General features: G+C 33.0%; 1 protein-coding gene across 1 annotated transcript in view; it reads right to left on the bottom strand.

The window, feature by feature from the left end:
* Positions 1-26,575, bottom strand: part of si:dkeyp-14d3.1 — a 592,968-nt gene that overhangs the window by 305,685 nt on the left and 260,708 nt on the right. The window contains exon 3 of the mRNA XM_087265101.1: positions 8,926-9,069. Coding sequence (XP_087121227.1) covers positions 8,926-9,069 — 144 coding nt within the window. The remainder of the gene's footprint in view (positions 1-8,925; positions 9,070-26,575) is intronic.

Raw genomic sequence — 26,575 nt, 5'->3', positions numbered from 1 at the left:
ACAATAACCTAACAATGACAGTAACATTATTATTACTATTTTTTTATTATTATGTAAATTGAGGCACTGAGACATTCAGTGTGCAGTGAAACAAAAAATACATAAATAATAATAATATTGATGCTATTTTATTTATGCATTTTTTGGATTTCACCACACTCTGAATGTCTCAGTGCCTCCATTTACATTTCATTCAGCCTCTAAACAGCTTAAAGAAAAGTGGAGGAAGATGAAAAGCCCCTTTGAAATCTTTTTTTAGCCCCAACACTCTTGTTATTTTAGCATTTGTCCACAAATTCCCCAGCCCCAATGGGGCATATATCATTATAACGGATTTTCTTTTCCTCTCTGTTTTATTATTATGTATATATATATATATATATATATATATATATATATATATATATATATATATATATATATATATATATATATATATATATATATATATATATCGATGACTGGTGATCTTAAGTGTAATGACCTCTCATATGAAATTATATACAACTTTAAAAAAAAAACATAAAAGTAGAAGTTTAATGGCAAGAAGACGAGAAAACAGCAATACAAAAAAAGGATTTGCAACACTCATTGTAATCAATATCACTCACATTAAAAATACATAAATGAATGAATGAATGATTAAATGAATGAATGAATGAATGAATACACAATTTGTAAAATGTATAACAACAAAAAAAACCTATAAAAATGTCCTCTTTGCAGACTGCAAACAGAACTAATTTCAGTTTTATTTATTTATTTGCTTGTTCATATATTTATTTATTTTTATGATTTTTAAATAATATTTGGACAAAAATATTTGGACTAGAAACAAGACAAAAACAAATTTTTGGCAAGATGAGCTGATCGATGGATAGATGTAAGAGTTTTATGTTCAGGTATTTAGTAAGTATTGTGTAAGTATTTTTTATCACAATTGTAATATTTGATATTAATGTACATTTTAAAACTATTAATTATTTTTCAATATTTAAATTAATTAATTAATTTCATTTTCTTTTCGGCTTAGTCCCTTTGTTAATCTGGGGTTGCCACAGCGGAATGAACCACCAACTTATCCAGCATATGTTTTGCACAGCGAATTCCCTTCTGGCTGCAACCCATCACTGGGAAACATCCAAACACTCATTCATACACATAAACTTCATAAAATTTAGATTACCCAATTCACCTATACCATGTCTTTGGACACACAAACACGGTGAGAACAATTAAACTTCACACAGAAATGCCAACTGACCCAGCCGAGGCTCGAACCAGCAACCTTCTTGCTGTGAGGCAATCTAGCTACCCACTGCACTACCGTGATGCCCCAATATTTAAATAATTTGTTCTATTTTATTATTAATATTTTATTTTTAATTTTCAACATTATTACTCCAGTTCTCAGTATCACATTCTAATATTTTTACTCCAGAATTAATTCCAGAATAATATTGAAAACAGCAGTACTGCTTAATATCTTTAATTTCTGCTTAATATGGTTTGTTTTTTTCTCATTGTGAATAAAGCAATCATATTAAAAAAAATAAATTAATTAAAAAAAGCCTTTGTGGTGCTACAAATGTATTTACTGTCACTTTACTATAAACAAAATGCAAACCTTTTATTTCTTTAAGTCTTTTATTTGTGATACAGACAAGGTGCAGACTGCTAAGCAAAAGGCCTGTTTACTTGAGCCTTTCATTTCATCACAGCCACATGAGCTTCATGATAATGCTGGGCTTAATCTTTCAAGTTTACAGATTTCCTCCATCCCAAGTTAATGCGGAAAATTACACCTGTCAGTGCTGAGCCCAGTTCATTAACGCTGTTTCCAGATCTGTGAAGAAATACGATTAAAAGTATGATGACACACAAAGACTGCAAATCCACACTTAATTATGTCCAGAATGTTTTTTTTTCTCCTTCTGCATCCATCAACATGGCTTCTCATTTTACAGATTAATTTGAGAATGCAAATTTGATTCGGGAATAGACAAAGAACTTTCAGATGAAGACCGCACAGGATTACTGATTTAATATTCTATAAGAAAAAGGGAGATATGTGTTTTTAACTTTCCTCTGAAGCAATTTATTTATTTATTTATTTATTTATTTATTTATTTATTTATTTATTTATTTACTTATTTATTTACTTATTTATATTTTATTTTTCACAGCATTGGATTAGTTAATGAATTTACTAACATGAACAAATAATTTATGGCACAGTCCACTAACTAACGTAAAGAAGCATAAGTATAGATTAATGCATTAGTAAATTATAATCTATGATTAATTAATGATGTATATGCATTGTTTATTCTCAGATCATGTTAGCAAATAACTAATATTAATACAATCTTATTGTAAAGTATGACCATTTAATTTTAAATGTATTCTATTTATTATTTATTTTCCCCTTTTTTATTTTACTTTAATATATAATTACTTTTTATTTTATTTTTTATTTAATTTTGATAGTTTTTTACTATTTTATTTTATTTTATCACTTGGTGATTCAAAAGAATGGAAATATAACACTTCGGCTTAACATATCTACCGGATACATATTTCCCTGACAGCGTTTAACAACTTCAAAGTAAAGTATATTCCCATAGCACATTCCTAAGTCCATCATACGGCATTAAAAATCCTTCCTTTAATATCTCTGCTGATGTCCAGTTATCCTAATCCCAATATTACTATTTGATGAGTTGAGGGAAATCTTTAATTTAAATGTAATGCATTTACAGTGACCTCAAAATGTAGTTAGACATTTTAAATCAGCCTTAAATATGTAAAACATCAAACATGCAAAACATCAAAACGAAAGTTATCCCTAAACAAATGCTGCAAGAGGTTTTCTCAACCAGCTTCTCTTCTCAACGAAACCCCAAAGTCATTTTGGAGAATATGTGGAGCTTGTTTAAATAAAGACCAAAATTCTGCTCTGTAGTGCAAAGTTCATCTGTTTCTCTTTAATACTGTACACTTTATGCTTTGGGGTTGGTTTTATTAAAAGTAGCAGCTTTAAACCCTTGTCTTTTTTATTATTAAGATCATACTGAAACAGCTGCCATTGTTTTACCTTTTTTCTAGAGCCAGACTTTCAATCCTAAAATATGAAAACTCATTCTAAAAGTATGAATTATTAACTATGATGACCAAACAAACTGTGAACCTAACATCAACCACTACAATATTTATTGTGTAACAATGATTTGCATGAATTTTTAAAAATGAAGGCTGTGCTTCAGTTTTGGGTAGATTTCTTTCTTTCTTTCTTTCTTTCTTTCTTTCTTTCTTTCTTTCTTTCTTTCTTTCTTTCTTTAACCAAAAGTTTTTTTTTTTACCACTAGCATAGCTCAAGTTGATACTAATTAAACTAATGAGAGGAAGAACACTGTTTTTTTTTTTTAATTATCTGTTTTATTGAGAAAAAAAATGAAAGTGTTATTATGGTAAAATATTCATTAAGAATTCATATTAATTTTTATACTAAATGGCCCAATTGCACCACGGAATTGCACCAACCACAATTACGGTAATTACGGACAAATAAGTTGAAGGTAAAATTGTTAGCCTTCTGAGAAATGTTTAATTTTTTTTTCTTTTCTAATATTTTCCAAGTTATGCTTAACAGAGAAAGGACATTCATATTTTTTATTGCCTTTTTCATGAGAAAGTTGTTTAAGGTCAATATTATTACTTAAACCACTGTTGTCTAATGATTTGCCTAAATAACCAAACTTTCCTAGTTAGCCCTTATAACCACTTTAAGTCCTAAAACTGCAGTTTAAGTGGAATACTAGTATCTTGCAAAAAAGGGCCATCATCATCATTACCCTGCAGGCTGCAATTTACTCATGGGGCTGCGAGACAATAAATAAGAAGAGCGGAGCTGCGGCAAAATAATGAAAAAAAAGAGTGAGGCTCTGGTCAAATAAATAAATAAATGAAAAAAAGTGTGACTGCTGAAGTTCAAGCAGCTAGAAACACCGGCCCTCGCGGCCAAAAAATGGACCGGCCTACCGGAAACTCTCCCGGTCCTCTTGATTGGCCAATCCGGGCCTGTTATAAAATACCCAGCAAAATATAATGTACTATAACCATGGCAAAAACAAAAGAATGAAGCTATTTGAATAGAGTTATTAAAACTATTATGTTTAAAAATATGTTGAAAACAATCTGCTTTCCGTCAAACATCACTTGGAAAATATTTTAATAAGAATAAAGCTAATCATTTTATCTTCAACTGCATATGAACGTCTCCACTAACAATATTTGGTTTATTTTATGTGCATGCTTGTGTAGGGTTTAGATTTTAAATGCCCAAGATTGGATTTTAATTGTTTGATTGTTGCTGTAAAAATATTTATCATTCATAAACTGGAAAAAAAAGTGCAGAAAGCCCTGAGGTGAATTAATACTTTCACATTATTAGAAAGAACAGTTATTGTTAGTCATAGTCTTTGGTGTGAACGATTCATTGAATTGTAATCCATGTAACAAACATTTATAAATGACCAAGTGGGAAAGGATAGGGTTAAATGATTGAATGAATGAATGAATGAATGAATGAATGAATGAATGAATGAATGAATTACTGTCTTTATATTTATGAGCAGTACACATATAATAACTAATCCAGCCCAATTGACATTATGAAACGTTCCAAACTTTCACATGTAATGTTTTATTTATACTCATTGCCAGAGGATGTTCTCACACACTACGTCCATCCAAATGTGTAGTATTTCCCTCGTCTCTCATATGTTCAGTTGCATCTAGTAAAACCATCATAAAAGAGTTTCATTTACCAATGTTCTACAAACCTTTCAGTTCAGAAGTGTACAGATTAGTGTTCATATTTAATAGTACAATGTACTGTTACATTGAACATGCATGATAAAAAAACTTGAATAATGAGTTATTATTTAAACTTTTTGTTTAATTTAAGTTCCAAGGTTCTGAAGTTCCAGAACACACCCACTGATTAAGTGCAATGGTAGCTCAAAGATATTTAGGAGTTTAAACAAACTTCACCAAAAAAGTTATTTTTCAGTAAGGTGTTTTGAACAGCCAAAACGACCTTAGAACAAACTTAGTTGAGGCTGCATTTTGTTTGAAGTGGCGTCAATTCAGTTTGTTATTTAGTTTAGTTTAAAGTATAAGGGGCCTTTAGAGTGCCGTTCAAGAATATAGTATTGTTGGTTTGGCTCTGATTTTCATCAAAACACACAATTCTTGAAGACTTAAAGACATATTTATTTTCAAACATAAACATGTGATATTCTTAAAGTTAAAGTTTAATATCTATTTAACATTAAAAGGTGTTATTAATTTATTAAACTGGGTTAATAATTAAATCAGTTGTATTTTTAACTAACAATAACAGTAATTGTAATAAATGTGGCTATTTCTCACTATTAGTTTTAATGCATTAATGCATTATCAAGAGTGGTAATTGCAAAGTGCTACCTATTGTATTGTATTTAATAATACCTTTTTCAATGTATAATTTCATGAACATTTGTTTACTCTGAAAATTTATCTACAAGTAAATACAAAGTAGCTTTTTTGCAGCTTAGATATGCAATATAATATTGTATATGAAAATTTAAGCTTCAGAAATGATCACAACAAGAACATTTTATATTGTTATAAGCCCAGTGCACATTTTAAACATTGATGGATTCTCCTATGTTTGCTTACATTTGTTGTTATGTAGGAGTAATGTTTATTCCTTTTTATTTTATATGCAACGAAATCATTATGGAGTGCTCAATCACATGCACTGTATGTTTCCTTCATGCTTGTAGCCAAAAGGCATGCATGCGTAGAGAGTCGACAAATGAGACTAAAGCCAAATCATAAATCATATGAGCTTTCAGGAAATCCCCTCTATCTAAAGGCATGCAGAGGTTGGCAAAGTCTATGGAAGGTGAACCTGCAACCTTAAGCCAAATAAAAAACATCATGCTAATACTTCTGATTTATTGCTATTCTTCTACAGAGAACAGAGACTTTATTTTAAATTAATGTAAAGGAGGGAAGTCTTCACTAGATGCTGAATAAAATGCTTTTGTAGGAAAACCACTTTTTTAGCAATCAACAATCTGCAGCGTTTGCCTTTGAACATTACTTTTAGAATGATATATATTGATTTAGAAATTTAAATCAGAAAAAAAAATTCTGTACAAAGATATGGAGTGTACAGTAGTTCTCATTCATTTCTATGATCTACACAAACAGTGACTGAATGTTTGACAGAAAGTCAGTAGATGTCAAGCTGTTATGAAAGGTGCATGATCCAATTTAGCCGTTTCTCTAACTGTAGAGCCGTGGACCCTTCCATCTCTTAAATTCAGAGCTTTACTGCTGAAAGAGCATCAATATGCAGATAGATATGTTTTGTGGGATGTAAACAATTAACTTCATATTATAAGTGTGTGTTAAAAGAATAGCTCACCCAACAATTTCAATTCTGTCATCATTTACTCACTCTGTATTTGTTTTAAACTTTTATGAGTTTCTTTCTTCTGTTGAACACAAAATAATATACAGTATTTTGAAGAATAATGGAAACCTGTAACCATTGACTTGCATAGTGTTTGTTTTTCCTACTATGTTGATGTTTACAGGGTTTCAGCTTTCTTTAAAGTATTAATTTTTGTGTTCAACAGAAGAAAGTGACTCATAAAGTTTTGGAACCACTTGAGGGTGAGGAAATTGTGAGTTCATTTTCAGTATTAAAACCTTTATTTTACAATGAAAGAAGCATATTGAGGTTAAATAACTCTTGCTAAGATTAACAGCTCAAGTGGGTTTAATAACAGATACCATCATGCTTCCATTATTACACACATACAGTTGAAGTCAAAATTATTAGCCCACCTGAATTATTAGCCCCCACCACCCAAATTATTTTTTTTCTATTCTATTCAAAAAATGTATGAGGATTTTTTTTTCAACACGTTTCTAAGCTTAATAGTTTTTATAACTCATTTCTAATTACTGATTTATTTTATCTTTGTCATGATGACAGTAAATAATATTTTACCAGACATTTTTCAAGACACTAGCATTCAGCCTCAGCAATTTAAAAGCTTAACTATGTTTTAGGTTAACTAGGCAGGTTTGGGTAATTAGGCAAACTATTGTATGATGATGGTTTGTTCAGTAGACAATCAAAGAAAAAAAAAACATAACCTACAAAGAAAAAAAAAAATACAAAACATAAAGGCGCTAATAATTTTGACCTTAAAATGGCTTTTTAAAAAGTAAAAACTGCTTTTATTCTAAACAAAATAAAACAAACAAAACTTTCTCCAGAGGAAAAAATATATATATTATCACAAATACTGTTAAAATGCTCTTGCTCTGTTAAACATCATTTCGGAAATATTTAAAAAAGAAAAAAAAATCCAAATGCGGCTAATAATTCCGACTTCAACTATACATTTGCATTTATAACTAGTTAGAACATCTACAGACCAGTGTTTTAGATTCCAAATGCTTTAAAATATTTTTAAAAGTAATTAGTGAAACAACGATTTAAGCTATGATTTAATTAGCATGTTCCAAGCAAAAAGAGCAGCATATTTATTATATATTCTAGTATAAAACATATACAATATTATAAACAGCATTTCGTGCTTCACACATTATAACAGGCAATAACTATATATTTATTTTTTGGTTGAACTATCCCTTAAACCAACAGTGGCTTTATCAAAGAGCAAAATACCATAAAAAATTATATATATATATATATATATATATATATATATATATATATATATATATATATATATATATATATATATATATATATATATATATACATATATATATATATATATATATATATATTTTTTTATAAATAAATACCATAAAAATTAATATATATATTTCCCTGCCTAATTTTGTAATAAGAACACTTATGGGGTCAGAGATGGTTAGCAAAAAACACTTTATAAACAACTGTTAGCTAAGCTTTGTAGCTTTTCACTAAAATGCATTTAGCTTTAAATATATTTTTAATAACTTAACATTGATAATTTTCTTTGTTTTACTGTTATTATCAAGTTTTCAATTAAACTAAAAAAATATATATATATAGTAAACCTGAATCCAACAACAACATACAAAGCACACCAATCATGCACATACAAATTCATAGTGAATAAATCAAAAAGTAACACCAACAGTCTTAAGCAATAAAATATGCAAATAGTTCTTAAATATTTAGTTAAATATTTAGTTTGATCAGATCCTTGCAGTGGAAATGCATTCATATAATTTCTTTGAAAGCCCACTAGAACTGCAGACTACAGTATATATATATATATATATATATATATATATATATATATATATATATATATATATATATATATATATATATATATATATATATATATATATATATATATAGTATGACTAAAGTATGACTGAAAACTATCTATCCACCATATACACAACACCTTAACTCTGTCTAATTGTGATTGCAATGTAATTTTGTGCACATTTAAAAAAGCTGCTTTGAAATGATAACTACTGTGAAAAGTGCTCAAATAAACATAATTTGAACTTGAGTATCAACTGCACAGATGACATTTGACTCTATGTGGTCAGTCCCAGCATTACACTAAATGAGAGATTTACAGTATGTGGAAATGTCCTACAAACCATTGAAGATCCTCGTTTTGACTCAAACATTGACCTTTGATAAAATTCAAAATTCGTTTCCAAAGACCAAGTGTAGATGCTCGTCAACAAACCTGACACCAACAACAACATACAAAATACTCAAATATTTTACAGACCATGCAGTAGCCTATATTTGGTAAATCATCCATGAAGCCACATTGCAATTCAACGCTGAAGCTGAGTTAGTTCATGGTAACTGACCTCTGTCCGTAGCTGGACTCTTTACGACGACAATGCAGCGTCACAATCCTATGTCCTTCTGTTCTGACGTCTTGACTAACCATCCAGAGCGTGGGGTTACAGGGTCGAGCACCAAGAAACGCGACTCCATCTTTTAACTTCACTCTGCAGTATATAGAAAGAGAGAGAGAAAAAAAATCAATGCACTGCAGTAAATACATTACAACACCACAAATCAAGCATTTTTTGACACTCCTTAGCATTTAATTGTGTTTTTTAAATTATGAGTTGCACTTCAATTGAAAATAGCTGAAACAAATCATTTTAAAAATTGTTATGCTACCTAAAAAGTTTTTTAACTGTCCTCTTTACATAGCAATAGCTCTGTTTAGAATTGTGTTGTCCTGAAGAACACTTTTTATACTGAAATGGTCCTTTATACAAAGTGAGGTTCGTGTTTTTCCGGCCTTTTTTGCTTTTCAAATCTGTAACTGAAAAAGCACCTATACCTTATAGGTTTTCTGAAGCGCAAACATTAACTATGTAGACTGTCAGCACTGTCAGCACAAAATCAATTTTAAATTTAATAAAAAAATTACATTCATTTTAAAGTTAAATCAATTCTTTCTTAAAATATATTTCCATTTTAATTTTCAAAATGTAACTTGGTTTTGTATCAATCAATTTTCTTTCATTCTGTTTTTAGTTTATCTTGTGAACAGCTCTGTTCAGTTGAGCATGCCTTTTCTTCTTCTTTTCTCTGGGAAACTAACAGAGATGCCTCCAACCAACATTAACGGTAAGGTTTAAGCACACACACATAAAAAAATAAAATAAAATAACACTTTATGATTACTACACACTATAAATTATTTACTAAGCGTTGGCAAGTAGTGAATTATTTGTTAAGCATTACTTCTATGTTACTAAATTAAGAATAAGGCTACACTGTAGCTTAGTGGTTAGCACTGTCGCCTCACAGCAAGAAGATCACTTGTTTGAGTTGGCATTTCTGTATGGAGTTTGCATGTTCTCCTGGTATTAGCATGGGTTTCCTCCGGGTCCTCCGGTTTCCCCCACAGTCCAAAGATATGTACTTTAGGTGAATTGAATCAACTTATTGTCCGTAGTGTATGAGTGTGAATGAGTGTGTATGGATGTCTCACAGTACTAAGTTGCAGCTGAAAGGGCAGTTGGCAGTTCACTACTCTGTGGCCACGCCCACCCCTGATAAATAATGGGACTAAGCCAAAGGAAAATGAATGAATGAATAAAAGTATTGCATCATTTACAAACCATTATTTGAGAGAATTTGCTGATTTTTAAAGATTAATCAGAATTAGTTAGTAAATAATTAATAAATTATTCAAATTAACATTTATATATCTTATTATTCAGGCATATATTATTTGAGAGAATTTGCTGGTTTTAAACATTATTTAGAATGAGTTAATAAATGATTAAAAAACTATTAAAATTAACATTTACAGTATATATCTTATCATTTAGTCATGTATTAAAAGCTAATTTATATGTTAATGAATGCTGTTTTAACTTAACTTCCTCCAGTTTTGTGACTTAATCTAAAGTGAGGTCTATTTATGCTTTATAAATTCCTTATAAATGACTATTGAAGGCTCAGCTATTTTCTAAACAGGAAAAAAAAGGAAAACAAATGACTTTATTAATTTCTATCCATTTGAAAATACACAAATGTAACTGGATCAAACAAAAAATAAATCTTTGCAACCTTAAATAAAATAAAATGACTGTACAGTTTAAACATTGCTAAATAACATTGAAATGTTGTTAAATTATTATTTTGTAGCTGTTTTATCTAATTTTGCAATGTTTAAACTTACAGAACTTTTACTTTTTAGATAGGAGTACAAAGATGTATCGTTCATTTGATACTGAGCCTTAAACTATCATTTATTAGAGATTTATAAAGCATAGTCCTCACTTTAGATCAGGTCACAAAACTAAAGTTGAAGTTGAGTTCATAAATAATTTATTAACATACAAATTATTTATTAGTATGCCTGAATAGTAATATATAAATGTTAAGTTGGATAGTTTTTTAATCATTTACTAACTCATTCGGAATGATCTTAAAAACCCCAAACTACTCTTAAATATAATTGATAAAACCTAATTTAGTCATAAAAAATAAATCAGTAACAAAGTATAAAAATACAATTATTAAGCACATTATAAATGTGCTTATAAGTCAAGAATATATCATGTGTATCTGCGGTTATAAACTGCTAATGTCTATTTATGTAGAGTAAATGCTTAATGTATGTATGTTAACCATACATTCAATATGTATCTGTGCTTAAACCTCTTTTGAGTTCACTGTGTCTTATTTCCTAGATGACATGACCATAACAATGTTTATTTTGGGTTTTTGGGCGTAGTCATGCTCTGCTAAATGTAATGTGCAAATCCTAACAAGGTGTATTTTAATATGGACGTACTGTAAAACTGAACTGAACTAAAAATTGAAAAATAAAGGCAACTCCATTGTTACCAATTTTATAAAATCACATCACTGATTATTTACAGTTTATCTGACATTGCTCCCACAATTTCCACAAAGCATCATGGTTTGTAGGGAAAAAAGTGGATACATAAGAGTCAATTTAAAGCATCAATACTACACTACATTTTCCATTTCCAAAGCATTTACTTATGGCATCAAAGTAACACACTATTGAATATCAACTGTACAGATGACTCTCCACTCTGCACTGTCAATTCCGACATTACACTAAATAAGAGATTGAGTCCTGCAAATCGCTGAAGTGCCTCAGTTTGAGTCTCTTTTCTGTGGTCTACACTTGACCTGCTGGAGAAAACAGTCCAAATCTGTACTGCGCATTTATCCAGACACCAGATTAACACTATTATATGCCTTCGTTTTTGTAATCTCAAGAGCTCTTATAGTTAAGTAGAGCTCAAAGGAGCTTTTGTGCACTTCAATTCTAGATTGTCATAAGATGAATTTTTAGACACAAAATGTGAGCTAGAAAAATGTTTTGATACTTCACAAGAAGAGATTTTCAAGACTAAAGATTCAGTTTTCACATTGAATAGTGTGAAAATAATGTATGATGAAGATAATCAAATAAGAATGCATGATAAAATGAAGGTAAGATGGCAAACCCCTTGTGCCAAACAAACTGTCAAACATAAGATTAGCATATTTTGTGGAAATGACACAAAGAGAACTTGTGATTGTAGCAGCTTTCTTTTAAGCTGTTATAAATAAGGCCTGCAGCTGTTTGTTCTGAATGCTAACAAAGAAACAATCTCTGAATGAGATGAATAATAAAACTTTTATGTCCTTATAGAATACTGTCGGTTCTTATTTTCACATATGAGAGCTTCTATTTAGAATGGCCAGACAGGCAGGGGTCAAAACAGGTGCAAACACAAGTGTCAGGGGGAATCCAATATGCAGACAACAGGTTGGGCCTGGCAGCAAACAATTAAAAACGGTAAAATAGTCAAAAAATACACAAAACAAGGGGAAAAACACAGGAATGAGAAAACCAGAAAATGGTCAATAACAAGACTTTGCAATGACTTACAGTTGATTCCATTTGGAAGCACTCAAACCTAACAGTCACTAAATGAAACAAGTTATATTTTTTAAAAAAGGTTACTATGACCTAATAAAAAAAGAGTTATCATAACTTATGAATGGATTATAATAAGCAGAACTCAAATGAATGAGTTACGAATAAATTGTTTTTTTTTGTTTGTTTGTTTGTTTGTTTATTTTTAAGTCTCATTCACACTATTCTATTCAAATCTATTCATCTTTATTTCAAGAGCGCGACTCACAGCAACCTCCAGGTGGGCTTGTCCAGCGACATGACAATGTTGAGAATCCTTCATCATTATGCACATGAAGAGCGACTTTCTTGAGGAACAGCCCGTCAGCTCACTAAGAGGCGGGTTGTATTCATGTTGTATAGACCTGCGTTGGAAGCAGGTCGCCACCCAGAGCGACAGGCAGCTACAAAGTCGCTGCTAGTGTGAATGAGAAATAATACTAGAAGCAACAACAAACCATTTGAGCAGCTATATAGTTGTTTGGACTTAATTTGTTGAAGCAATTTGATAACATTTTAAAGTTACTAATACTCTAAAAGTTTGTCAACACAAATAATATATGTTCATATGACTCTATTTAAGGTCATAGTCATATAGTTTACAGTTCTCAAACCATTTTCTTTTAAAACTTGAATGGTTTGCTGCAATAGGTTTCCTCGAACAGTTTAAGTTAAACTTTAATTATCGTGTTTATAAGTGACCTTTTACATTGAGTACAGTTTGTGACTCCAAAAAACTTTGCTTCTCAAATGAACATAGTCCGAAGTGTCAATCATTTATATTTTTTAAAATCCTTTATACCAAGGGGCTCTTCGAAATGGCCAATTTTGAGATCGGAACAACACTTCAATACGGTGTCTGATTGTGTTCACTTTGGAGTGCCCTTCGGAGGGCAGTTTGTACTGTCTGGAATGCACTGTGAATGTGAAGTGCTAAATAGTGTGTAATGTCCTGCAGCTGTGTCACTGTAATCAGCGTCCAGATTGATAACAGCTGTAGATGGTTGAACGGCACAATGCATGATGAGGTGTGTGGTCTGGGTGAATGGCTGGTGGAGGGTACATATAAATGAATTCTAGTGATGCCGCGGTCACACTAGAGTTTAAGCATCCAAAGTTCTTTGTCATGTGGAACTGCGAAAAGGGCTAGGATTAAACAAGATGATTAGACATGTAAAAATTGAGTGATTGTTTCATAGTTTAAATTTCTGTACAGAGAGCGGTCACATTTTCATCTTCGATTGGTCTCATGCAGTCCAAAATGCGATTTCTTAGTTCAGAGTTCACCAAATTTCTACTAACTTCCAACTAACAGCAAAACTTGCCGCACAAGCTTGTGTTTCCAGTCTGCTGCATACGCTTGCATTTGAATAGAAGTCTATGGGGTGAAAAGTGCAGTGTGATGGCAGCTTTAGTTTGGTGGGTACTCCAGCTAATACTCATGAGACTTGTACTGACTCACACAGAGAAGAAAAGAAAAAAAAACTGGCTACATATTGTTACTCTTTTACTGATCTGTTCTGTATTTTTTAATACAAGTATACTTTATAAAGTATACTATATAAATATTGTCACTTAGTAAAATAACGTCATTTACATTTTTTTTTTTTGTGAATGAATTAATTCTATGATAACAACTGCTTGTTTATACTTTGTCTTGTTTGCAGTACATAACTATGTTCCAAACATTGTAAAAACTGAACAAAACATTGTTCTGATCTGTAATATTTTATAAAATCTTTATTAAATGCAAAGCTGACAGAAAACGCCAAGCAGTGAAAAACAGTGGCGTGAAAGACAACCATATAAACGTGGATGTGAATGTATTGACTGATGGTCAAGACATTAAGACACAGCATACCTTGGAATGTCATGACTGACCAATCAAAATCAAGTATTCCAGTCAGTCGTGTAATAACAAACGTTAGTATTCATGTCTCTGGAATATTTGATCACAACATTAGTAATATAGGTTAGCGTAGGCTTCATTTTGCCTTTTTTTGTGACATAGTTCAGCCAAAAAACTAAATAACCTCATTAATTCTCCATCATGTGCTTTTAAACTTTTATAAGTTTCTTTCTTCCGTTGAACAGAAATTTTGGATTTGTGCATAAAAATCTTTTTTAACTTTGAGCATTGTCTTCTGAGATGCAGGTCATTTATTAAATAAAGATTTTTAAATTCAGGCAGCTTCTCCTATCACAGCAAATTCCATTTTTACTGTTGATATTTGGTGCCAGTTATTAGGATGTGACAATTTTATTCTCTTTGACTAATTGGATGGAAACGCTGCTTTATTCACTCAACTTTTATGCGATATTCCAGTTTTGCATCTAAATTTAATTAGCATTTTTAATGGAAATATTGCCATTTTCCATGGGATGAAAAATAAAGACAAAATACTTTGAAGGTCAGTATTATTAAATATTCTTCAAAATAATTTAAAATAAAAAAAAATGATTTAATGATCTAAAAAAAATCATCTTTTATGTTCAACAGAAGAAAGAAGCTTAAATAAATCTAAAACTGAAGAATGAGTAAAAAATGATAGAATTATTTCTTTAAACAGCTCAGATCAATGTTTATGAATGATTGTTTAGTTTTGTGGTAAGTAGCCATGTAATCATAATTTTTTTTATTTATTATTTATTTATTTATTTATTTATTTATTGATTGATTGATTGATTGATTGATTGATTGATTGATTGATTGATTGATTGATTGATTGATTGATTGATTGATTGTAAGTTAGTTAGTTTAGTTAGGTAGTTAGCCATAACAGCAGCATTGGTTATATTTGTGGCAAAACCTATACTAAATAAACAATAATATTTAGCAATATATACTTTTTTTAACAAACAAACAAAAAAAATAAATAAATACAATTTCCAAAAACAATCTCTTAGTTTGTTGGAGACAAATATTCTAAAATTGTTCCAGAAGACAGCCTTCAAACATTTCCTTTAAATGATCTCCTGAATAAAAATGTTCGCTAATATTATTTAAAAATACTCATTCTATTAAAATATATTTTATTATCAAAATTTTCTTGCACAAATTAGATTTTTCTTCTCCTTTCATTAAATGTGAGTGTTTGAGTCAAGAGTGTTCGATTCTGCTATTAAGCAGGATAATGTACAGTACTACATATTTAAGGCAGTTGTTTTTCACAGAATAAAGTCCTTCAGTATTATATAACACCAGGCTTTATTGCAACATAACAGCCTCTTATGTACATTATGCCTTACTTAAACATTAATAAATACTATATTACTCCTTTATCGTATATATGATGTTGTTTATATGAAATTTTATTTAACATGTTTTGTTTTATAATAGTAAGCAACATCTTCCAGCTTTTTCCAGAAAGCAGGAACTCGCAGTTAACACAAACTTCCAACAACTTTCTCTTTAGTCTCTTTAGCGACCAGCACAATCCAATAATCCAACACACTTACACACACACACAGAGAGTGGAAAAAAAAAAAAAAAACATACAAAGGAATAATAGCCTAACAGCAAGTGCTACTGGGTCTTTCAAGAGCAGAATTTAGGCCAATTCACCCAGACACACTGGCGTGTCATCGGTAATGAAAAAGCGGAGTGGATGTGAGCTTGAATAGATCCCATTCTCCCCGAGCTCTGAAGCGCTCAGGGCCTGCAGAAGTAGAGATCAACAGAGGAACAGGCCGACCACAAGCCCGTAATAGGATGACAAATGGCCGGCAAACAGCCAATCAAAAGGCTCGGTCGGGGGTGGGACAGCATTAGCATGGGACAGGGAAGCGTAATTGACCCAGGGGAGATAACAGATGGAGAGGCACCCGAAATGGAAGAGGTCTAGCTTGGCCACACATCCCTCATTACCAGCCTCCTCTGATCCTTGCAGACCGGCCTCTATGATTCATAATTGCTTTCACCATTGGATGTCAATGCGCGTTTGTTCGAGCACACGGCGCTTCATTAAATTTGTTAGAGCTGGTCCGCGAACAGATGTGGTCAGATGGAGAATAATGAGCTGAGCGATGGCGGAGCAGGTCGGAAAACGGGACGCGAAGAAATGAATACGAGTGCACCGCTTTAATGTTTGTTTTTTACTGTCTTGATGGACTTGGAGTGAAGGAAAACCGGACGCAAATCTCCGGTCGGTCTCTGAGTGGCGTGCTGAAAGTTTAAAGAGTGGCAGATTGTGGTGTCACAGCAGATCAGCTTCATTATATGTGGAACATATTCTGTGAAGTAGCCAAATCCCCCTGTGGGTGAAGCCCATTCTGCAGCTGATGTCCTCTGCATACTCTATGACTGCTTTAAAAACTCACATTATCACAGTGCAACAACAGACAAACAGTGAAACTTGAAAGATTTGGGGGAGAAAAAAAGAAGAAAATAAAAAAACATTTCTTTCCAATGTCTGAAAATGCAAAATGTACAGAATGTTCATGGTAAAAAAGTAGTCCTAAACTCAATTCCTGAAGGGCTATAGCTCTGCAGATTTTAGCTCAAACCACCTTCAAATCACACCATCAATGTTCTCTAGTAGTCTTGAACAGCTTGATTAGTTAGATCAGCAGTGTTTGATTAGGGTTGGAGCTTAACTGTGCAGAGCTGCGTTCCACTAGGAATTGAGTTTGAGACTCATGCTGTAAAATAATCTAATAATTAAAAGAGTTTTGTTTTATTAATGGTTGTGAATTTAATTATGAGACATTGATCTCTGCTCTGACTGCTTATGTTGAAAATTCTACACCTCTGCAACTCAAAAAAAAGGACTTTTATTAACATTTTAGTAGTTTGAATGATGTATAAGAAATAAGATATACAGGGAAAAATAACAGAAAATGTACGAGCAGTTTATTACAAGGTTTTTATACCGCAATATACAACACCAACCCAGACATTATGTTACTTAAAACCATTAAGACAGGTTAACAAAAGTCAGTTTTTCAAACTTTAAGGATAAAAAAATTTTGGAAGATAATGCAATTCAAAAGCATAAACAAAAATAAAATAGAATAAAAATAATAAAATAAAATAAAAATAAATGAATAAAATAAGGAAAACTGCTAATTTAGGAATATTGTTTACAATGTAAGCTATAATTTCTGCATTAAAAACGGACCTTGAAAGTACAGATGGTTAAGCTATAGCTGTAATATTATATTTTGACTAATGATAAAAAAGAAAGAAAAAAAATCACATTACTGAAATGTTATGGGTCAAACACAATCTGCAAACATTTTTACTATTTCCTAAATAAAATATAAACACTTTTTAATGACATATGATCACACAAAAATATTTTTTTAGAGATAAACAACATTATATACCATCATGATTAATGATAGTATAATAGTTGAATGATGCCAATTTTTTATTTTATTTTATTTTATTTTTTTATCAAATGGTGAAAGTTGTAGGTTTTCTTATTTTCTTTAAATAACACAGGGTGATGCAGTGGCACAGTAGTGCTGTCGCCTTACAGCTAGAAGGTTGCTGGGTGGCTGCTTCGAGCCTCGGCTCAGTTGGCGTTTCTGTGTGGAGTTTGTATGTTCTCCAACACAACTATAGTCTTCAATTATAATAAACTTATAGGCCCAGTTTCACAAACTAAAGGTTAAATAAGGCTTTTTAAAACACATTTAGGCGAGGCAATGGCGTAGTAGGTAGTGCTGTGGCCTTACAGCAAGAAGGTCACTGGTTCGAACCTTGGCTCAGTTGGGGTTTCTGTGTGGAGTTTGCCACACAGCTCTTGACCTATTAAAATACCACAAATTTGTTTGATTACAGGCACTTGGATAAGCGACATAACATCATAACTACACTAACAGTGCCAAATTTTTTTTTTTTTTTTTTTTTTTTTTTTTAGAATTGTAAGCCAATCTCTTAAACATTTCCCATTGTATCCCAGCACACCTACTGTAGGCAGATTTTTGGAGATACATGAATCTTTCATGACTAGACTGAGTTTTTACACTCGACTGAATTTGTCACAAACACAAACAGTGCAAGGGCGGTAAAATACCACCTCTGCAAGAATACACAACTCTTCAAATGTAAATGTACCTGAAGCCTAAAATAAAGGTGGCAAAAATACAAAGGAATCTCTTTATACACATACTGTAAAATGTAATGTAATATATTGTGTAATATGGTAAAATTATATGATGGGTTAATTAAGTTAATTTATTTTATATAGTTTTCTTGTTTGTTTGTTTTTTCCAAATGTAAGTGGATTGAAAATAAAACAATTACATTGTCCACCCAAAATCTCTACAATTGTGTTGTTTCAGCTTATTTTAAAGTAGTTTAAAGAAGCAACAATTTGTATGTTTTTTTGAGTGAGCTATTATTTTACCTATTCAAACTGAAGTAACAGTTAGTTAGTTAGTTAGTTAGTTAGTTAGTTAGTTAGTTAGTTAGTCTGCACTTACACTGCAGATCTTGATGGTCAATTCCGATTTTGTGACTGTTTCTGATTTTTTTGATGACCTAGTTACATCTTCTTTTAAAAGTGACTCGTATCCGATCATCTGCATTTACACAGCACACGGCAAAGGTGCAATGACCAGGAAAAAAAGAGCAGGCGCTGACAATCAGCTGATAATTACAGAGTGCTCTTTTCTCAATTCCTGTATGTAATCTGTTTGCAGCTTTTGACAAGTTGTTTTACTATAGTTTATGACAGAAAGGTTCTCATTTGTTGTCATGTGTATATTTTCTTTCGATATAGGCTTTTTTTTAACCTTTAGGCATCTTAATGTAATGTTCATGGCGTGATTTATGCCTGTGATGTATGCACTAGCGGACATTGCGCTCTCTCGCTCTCGTTAACATGCTTAAATACCAGTGCTATATGACAATATAAAAGCTGTTTTAGTCCTCGTGTATGAGATTTAGGGTTTGGGGCTCTGCTGAAGTCTGTTCTGAAATGAAAGTGTCAGACTTGTCGTCATCCGCTCTTTATGTCCGCTACGGATGTCCGATCTACCTGCTTACACTGCATTCATGAGAACACAGATCCGATTCATATCGGATAAATTTCCATATATGAACAAGGCCTGAATCTGATTTGAGTAAATCGTAATCCATGGGATTTGTTGCTGCTTACACGTACATGGGCCATATCAGTTCCACATGGGAGAAAAAAAAATCGGAATTGAGTCACTTGAACAGTGCAGTAAATGCAGCCTTAGTTAGTTAGTTAGTTAGGTAGGTAGTTAGTTTGCTTATTAGTTAGTTTGCTTATTAGTTAGTTTGCTTGTTAGTTCGTTAGTCCGTTCGTTAGTTAGTTCGTTCGTTAGCTTATTAGTTAGTTTGTTAGTTAGTCTGTATTACATTCTGTATCTGTATTACTGTAACCTGATGCTCGGTTTGTTCAGTTCAGGTCAAGGATAAAAAAAAAAATTATTTTCAACATGACATTTTAAATATCCTGCAAAAAGATTCAAGAGCCCATTAGAGGTTCATATCCTGCCACACGCACACAGTGAGGTGGTCATTCAAAGAGAGTAAATCACTGCTGATTTAGTGCATCCCTAAAACATCTGATGACTTGGAGATGTTTGTGTTTCTCCATGTAAGCAAAACTAAATGGAAATCTACGCCACCCCTCCACACAAAGCTTACTTTCACAAAATTATTAATGCTTCACCTATTTGCACTCCTCCCTCTCTCTCTCTTTCTCTCTCTGGTGGATTCCTCCATACATAATGATGAGATAAGTGAGATGGGAAGTTGCTCCCAAGGTAGCAGTAAAAAGAAAATAAAAACAGCAGTGTAAAATTCAATAAGTGTTGTGTGCCAGAGCTCCTGGGAGCCCCTTGCCCCTACACACACACACACACACACACACACACACACACCCACACACACACACACACTCACTCACTCACTCACACAAGTTGCTTGTCTGCTATCAATTTACTTGCAAAACATTGATGTTCAGTCAGTTCAGATTGTAAAAGGCCACATCAACTGAAAGGATCATTCACAGCAGCTTTCTGGTGGTTTAATGGAGACAACAGAGTGATTGGAGAGATATATAGAAATACAGATTTTCATATGCATATTTCTGTAAAGCCAGTTCTGTAATCAGCAGTAAATTTCCAGCATCTGCTTTCGTATGAAGCAGTGGAGCATAGTTTACTGAAAAGCTAAACAAAAATATCATAAATGGTCATTTTTTTTTTTTTTATTATTCATTCTGATTAAATGTATCATTTTTTTTTTTTTTTTTGAGTGAAAGGTTAAAAAACGTAAAAAAAAAAGAGAAAAGAAAAAAAAGCAGGTACTAGTCAGGGCACAACTCATAATTATTCATGACTGTTCCAAATATGGTCAATAAGGAGGTTCTGAATCTAAGGGTACTTTATGGGGTAATAAATACAAACTTCTGTCATGAAAATCTTATGTAGGCTGATATGTCACACGTAATCTGCACCTATTATTAACTACATGGTGCAGAAAATTGGTTTCTGTTGCCTCAGCAGCCAATGAGCTTGCTCTTTAGCATTTTAACAAGTTAGCCAGCACTCAATTCTGAGGATTTACACCTACCTAACCTTAAACAGGTCTCCGAAAGAAACAGTGATAAAAACAAATAAATAGCCATTCATTTTTCAACACTTTTATACCAGTGGACTAAATGTGTTTGATTGGATGTTGTTCTGAGGACTCTTATCTTTCAAAATAAATCCTGATGTAAAGCAATTAATGTGTGTGTGTGTCTTGTTATTCCGATCATATTTACTTTATTTCTAATAAGCATTTTCTGTACAACTTATACAAATTTAGCAAATACATTATGAGCTTCCTATTAAAAAACAATTAGCTACAATGCTGTTTAACGTGAACATGTGCAACACATTCTTCAGAAACCCTCCTCTACCCCAGCTCCACCTGTTTTTTCAACATGAATGAAAGAATGAAAACTTTTTAAAAGTAAATACAAAAAAACAAAGGAAATAATCTTTGATCCCAAGTGTGTTGTCGAGCATTTACCCAACCCGGGCTCATTATGGAAACGTAGCCCCGCGGACGTTTCTGCAGACCGCGAAATACGTTCCGGGAGGTACGTATTTGAGCAGTTTTTGTTTTCGCAAGAGGCCGCTGTTCGCGCTTTTTCGCGTCTCGAACGCCTCTCGGGAGAGGGCGCCGTTCGCGCCCGCGCTGTTCTCACGTGAAAAGCCGCCGAAAGCCGCTGTGGAGCGTCCGTCCGTCCGACTGACTGGCTGAAGATCAGCCTCTTCCTCCTCCTTCCCTAAACCCAAGCGACGGTTTGCAAAAGCCGTCCAGAAAAAAAAAAAGCAAAAGGCCTTGTCTTTGATTTTGACCGCGTTTTCGGATCTCGCCGCGTTCTCGCCCTTATTTTTTGGATTCTGTTTTTCATCTTACCTTATTTCTGGAAACGCTCTTCCCCGGACTCGATCCCGGTCATCCGCGCGGCCAGCTCCTCTTCCTCCGGGCCTCCGCTCCACCGACGTAACGCTGTGAGCTAAGCGGACAAACTGGTTACAGCGGGAAAGCCCTCCACATGGAAGCGAGCCGTCAGCTGGCGAGCGCGAAGAGGAGGAGCGGAGCGGCGTCACACCACCCCACAGCGTTTGCTCGAAAAAAACTAAACGCAGTTATACGTACCTCCGGCCACATAAATCGCGGTCTCCAGAAACGTCCGCGGGGCTACGTTTCCAGAATGAGCTTGGGTTACATTTACCAGTGTTTGTACATAATCAAGAAATGACTCGGGTACAGTAATACAAGTATTTGGGAATTTATATAGACAAGTCTCTAACATGGGACACTCATGTAAACAGAATCTGTGAAAAGCTTCACCAAAGACTATTTTCTACGAAAAATTATAGTTTTTGTGGAGTAACATTATTGAATCCACTGTAAATTGCTTTAGCGCAGTTCTGCGCTCACTGAGCAGCACTAAACACCCTTTCACTGCTGCTGCTACCTGGCCAGGATGCATACTGTTCTGGCTAATTTTGCAAGTTTTGGGCAGGATTGTTTGTTCATTTTCCACCAGCCAAGAACATCCATTTCGTTTTCCATGACAGCGGTTTCAATGTAGCGAGTAACCTTGTCATCTTCCCTGTCAGCTTGCTGTACGTTGCTGTTTAGCGGTCTACGGTAATACACAATGTATAAGCGACCGCCAAAATACCTTGGCAGCTAGAATGACAGATCTTATTAAACTGGTAAATAGCCTCACCACAGTCAAAATTTGCTCTTTTTGACTTCTCTGTCATCATTTGTTTCACTATTGCAGGGATAGATTTTAATGTTGTAACAAACGAATCGATTATTTTCTCACACTAATTCAAATGCATCACATGACTATTCATTTACTGAGCAAGCCCAAGCCCGGCCCGACCCTGTCTAAAATGATAAAAATTAAGCCAGAACCCGTTCGGGCAAAGATCATCAGCTCTACCAAAACTACCAAACACATCCATTATTATTAGCATAGTAAATGTCTCAGAGAGTTGTCATGACAAAAATGAACAGGATAGGACAATTCAGGACAATTTTTGAATGTACCTAAGCCATATACCTACCTATCAGAGAACAATTTAAGTTTAAGGCAGATTTATTGGTATTCTGTTCTAATAATTCTGGCATGTTTGGAAAAAGCAAAAAAAAAAAAAAAAAGCAGGGGGCGACTAACTCAGCAGAAGTTTTGTGTTAAACTTGTGTGAAAAGGTTAATTATGTTATTGCATGAGATAAATTGCACAACCACACTGGACTCACAAAAAGAAGTTATTTCCACTGCATCCAAAGTGTTTTAGCCATGATAAATGTAGGACAAAGTCAGGGATGTGTCTCCCCAGACATATTACAACAAAACAATGTCCCCTAACATCTCCCGTCAGGCCAGACAGAGACACACTTACTTGGCAGACAAACACCATAACAGCAGTGACATCTGAGAAAGCCAACAGAAGGGCAACGAGGGGTGACCGAAGACCATAAACGGAGGAAGATTCTGTTTTGTAGTTGTCAGTGTTCTATCTATGGCAAAGTGCCTCTGTTGTTTTTCCCCCCATTCTGCTGAGGGCAGATGTTTTTGTGTGTGCGCGTGTTCATCGGGGAATAGAACTCCTTAGATTTGCTGGTATACTTTTGAGGTGAAGTTGTGTGTGTGTGTGTGTGTGTGTGTGTGTGTGTGTGTGTGTGTGTGTGTGTGTATGTTTCTTCTGTCTGCTTCCGAGTTCCCAGGGTGTGACTCCACAGTCTGCTCTGCAAATCGACATCTTGTTAAGTCAATCTGTTTCACTGTATCATCTCTCTCTCATTACGCTCTGCCGCAGCACAGATTGTTTGTTAAACTTACACATTTATCATTTGCATCATTCTGCTACATACATCATTTACAAATATGAAGTTCACTTTATGAAGTTGCTGATTCCTTCATTTATGCTGTTTATGTCATAAATGTGGACCAGTCTTAGACTGGCTGTGATCTCTGAGGTGCTATAAGAATATTAAAAAAGCAGATTTTAGGCTATTTTAAGGGATGATTAAATCTGGTTCATAAAACAAGGAGTAAAAATCTGTTTTGTGATGTTAAAGCAGTGGAGAGGAAAATAATCTTCAGTACGCCACCAAAAATTCAGGCACTAGTAAACTTTAGCTTGTACTATAATAAAATCATAGTGATGTATACGTTCCTGTCAATGCAGTGACTGCCAATAGGGATGAAGACAGTGGAGCTGATCTATTTAGGAGAGATGGAGGGGAACTTAATGTTCCTGTGAGCAATTTTACTATCTACTCTGTATGATTTGTCTCGGCCCACATGTACGATATAATACAAAAAAAGATGAGTGGAAAATTATGGTTCATGCATTGATGATCATTCATCTTGTTCATGCTATGATGTATTAGGCACAGCTGCAATTTATACACAAACACTTTCCCTGCAGAATGACAATGTTGAGCAGAAAGAAATTACCTCATCTTTACTCTTTACCAAAACTACAAAATTAGGACACCCTATGAAAGCCTGGGTATATATATATATATATATATATATATATATATATATATATATATATATATATATATATATATATATATATATATATATATATATATATATATATATATATATATATAATATATATATATATATATATATATATATATATATATATATATATATATATAACTTTTCAATATCTCCTGTAAATGCAATTCTACAAAAATCTGTATTCTAACTGAGGAAAAAGTTAGGACACCCTACCCTTTAATATCTAGTGTTACCCCCTTTGAAATAACAGCAGTGAGACGTTTTTTGTAGCCATCTACCAGTCTCTGACATTGGTCTGAGGTAAGTGTAGCCCACTCTCCAATGCAGAATTCTTTTAGCTGTGAGATGTTTGAGAAGTTTCTTACATTTACCGCTCATTTCAAGTCACCCAGAGCACCTGAATATAATAAATATCTGGGTTTTGAAATGGCCATTCCAGGACTCTCCATTTCTTAGATTTCAGGCAGTCCTTGGTTGATTTACTTATATGTTTTGGGTCATTGTCTTGTTGCATTGTCTAGTTTCGTTTCAACATTACTTTTCGGACAGATGGTCTCACAGGTTCCTCAAGCACGCTCTGATTCACTGTAGAATTCACTGTGGATTCTATAATTGTGACAATCATAGAAATGTCTTCGTCAGTATTCTCTCTGGCAAACTTCAGTCTGGCCTAGATGTTTGGTAACATTTTATTTTGATTGTTTATTTGAGTATAAGTAGAATGTCTGCTTAATATTAATCTGACGGATATGTATGAAAGTCTATAGGGAGAAAAGTCCAGTGTGACCGCAGATTTAAGTATGAATAAGTGTGTGGTGTCCTAACTTTTTCCTTAGTTAGCATATGCATTTTTGTAGAAATAAATCTAAATTTAAATAAGATTTTTCTTTTTTTTTTTTTCGTTTTGTTTAGTTATGTTTCCTTAATCTATCAGTTATATTCAGATTAAATAACCATACATTAAAATAAAAAAATAAATAAATAAACTTACAAACTACCCAGGCTTTCATGGGGTGTCCTAAATTTTTCAGGCGATCATTCTGATTGTTTCAATTTTTTTTTTATAAAAGAGAGAAAAACGCATGCAGTGCATTGAATCATTTCATGAACGGGTAGTTCGAGACAGGGCTTTACATTTATTCTGTTAGCCATCACTCAATTTTAGGGATTTACACCTACCTAATTTTAAATAGTAACAGTTCCTGATTCCAGTAAGCTACAAACACAAATTATGTATCATTGGAAAGAAGACACTTTGAGCTTTATTGTGGTGAAAGGATGAAGTTACATGTTAAACAATATGAACAGTTATACATTATAAAGTCATGAGGAAAAAATGTGTTGTGTTTAATAATTGTTTTCCATATAGAAACACAGGAAACACTAATGTAATGTCCTAGAAAAAAATATGACTTGAAAGCCAAGTATTTCATGAGTTTATATTTCAAATTTGATGAAGATAGCATGCAAAATGAGATTACTGTAAAAAGTTTTCTGAGGCTATGTCGATGTCCTTCTCTCGCTCACCGTCAGAGGCACTTTCTTAAAAATTATCTTCCCAAGTTGAAACATTCACAGTTGCTGAATGATTTGGTCTACATTTAAAGTTTATGTATCTTTGGAAATGTAATTGAAGTAATGTAAAAAAAATTGCACCACATTCAACATGTTATTATTTCATAAATAAATATGTGAAATTTGTTCTGGAGCAACACAGAAAAGTATTAGGTCAAAAGCTACACATCTCCAGAGTATATGTTTTCAATTTGACACCAATATTGTGCAAAATGAAATTTCTGGAATTATTCAAAATTATTTAAAATTGAGCGCTGCAGTCGCACTGTACTTTTCTTCCCATAGACTCCCATTCATACGCACCAGAAACTCAAGATCATGCGTCAAGTTTCGCAGGTCGCTGCAGTGCAAAGTTCAAGCTTTGTAAACTCTGATCTGTGAAATCGCATCACTTGACTGCGTGAGACAAATCGAGAATCAAAACATGACCTTT

The sequence above is a fragment of the Danio rerio genome, chromosome 8 (genome assembly GCF_052040795.2).
Source record: "Danio rerio strain M-AB ecotype USA chromosome 8, GRCz13ab, whole genome shotgun sequence".
Classification (NCBI taxonomy): Eukaryota; Metazoa; Chordata; class Actinopteri; order Cypriniformes; family Danionidae; genus Danio; species Danio rerio.
This window is presented reverse-complemented; position numbering and strand designations above follow the sequence as displayed.